The sequence below is a fragment of the Lactuca virosa genome, chromosome 9 (genome assembly GCF_052849685.1).
Source record: "Lactuca virosa cultivar CGN04683 chromosome 9, Lactuca_virosa_CGN04683_v6, whole genome shotgun sequence".
Taxonomy (NCBI): Eukaryota; Viridiplantae; Streptophyta; class Magnoliopsida; order Asterales; family Asteraceae; genus Lactuca; species Lactuca virosa.
The window spans coordinates 70,872,727-70,874,120 of record NC_136434.1 but is presented as its reverse complement, the minus strand read 5'-3'; the positions used below and the strand labels follow the sequence as shown (position 1 = coordinate 70,874,120).

Here is a 1,394-nt window from a genome sequence, read left to right as displayed (position 1 = left end):
TATGAAAAATCCGTCATTAATTTCTTCCGAAGTTGCAGACTTTTTATTGACTCTGAAGGTTATATCTTTGTCTCTGACTCGTAATATAAGTTTGGAGTCGTGGATGTCCACTAGGGCGTGAGTAGTTCTTAGGAAAGGCCTTCCTAGAATGATCGACAAGTCTTCATCCTCCTTCATATCAAGAACAACGAAATCAAACGAAAATACAAACTTCCCGACCTTCACCAACAGATCTTTGATAATGCCTCAAGGGTAGGTAACTGATCGGTCCACCATGTGAATAGCCATCCTTGTAGTCTTTAACTTTGGTAATTCGAGTTTCCTGTAAAATGAAAAATTCATTAGATTAGTACTCGCCCCCGAATCGGCCAAATCATTTGTCTTCATCAAATTTCCAAACTCACAAGATAATGTTAGACGCCTCAGATCTCCCATATTAAGTTGAAGTCTTTCTATCACAACATTCGAACATTGTTCGTTGAGGAAAACCTTCAAAACCTTCTCCAATTCCTCTTGGTTGCTAATAAGATCTTTAAGGAACTTCGTGTATTTGGGAATTTTTGCAATTGCCTTGATAAATGGAATGTTAATCGAAATCCCCTTCACTTGCTCCATGAATCTCCTGTGCTATTGTTCCAGTGGGTTTCACTTAGATTGAAACATATATGGAAGTGGCAGCTGATACAGATTAACATGAGAAGTCTTATAACTTTCTTGCAGGCGCCACGGCGTAACATCATGCCCGTCACGTTGTGAAAACTGGGCAGAACAATTTTTCTTTTCTTCCTTCACTTCTTTCGGCTGTTGATTTGGAGGTTTAGTGGTTGCTTTGAAGATCACCATAAGCTCAAAAGGAGTTTTTTCTTTAGTAGATATCGCCATCACATGTGGTTGCGACTTTGGTTCAGAATTGCTAGGAAGTAAACGTTCTTGTACAAGTTTTAACAATTGTTCAACTTGAGTCTCTATATTTGATATGGAGGCTTGTTGATTTCTCAATGTAACATCAGTAGCATTATGCCTTTTCTCAGTAGCTTCCATAAACCTAGCTAATACTAATTCGAGATCGTGTTTTTTCTGGAGCGGTGCTTGCTCTCTTTGGTAGAAACCTTGCCCTTGTCGATATTTTTCTTCTATTTATTTTCTATATTCCTTGTAAGGCTTCCATTCCTTTTTAGGCTTTCTCCAATCTTCATCATAACGATCTTCACTTGAGTAGCAAACTTGCACTTTCCTATTCTCATTCTCAACCAAATCACAATCCTTAGTCAAATGTGGCTCGTGACAGTTGTCACATCCAACTTGTATTGCGTGAATGGATTGTCCCATCTGCATGATCCTCTTATCCATATTATCGACCCATTGTCATTATGCACCCGCCTATTATACTCCTC

At 38.8% G+C, this 1,394-nt stretch overlaps 1 protein-coding gene across 1 annotated transcript; it reads right to left on the bottom strand.

Moving 5' to 3' along the window:
- Nucleotides 1-246: 246 nt before the first annotated feature.
- On the bottom strand, nucleotides 247-615 carry LOC145139370 (uncharacterized). Its single transcript, XM_079073216.1, has one exon. The coding sequence runs from the start codon at nucleotides 613-615 to the stop codon at nucleotides 247-249; it is 369 nt and encodes a 122-aa protein (XP_078929342.1).
- Between the last annotated feature and the right edge of the window lie 779 nt (nucleotides 616-1,394).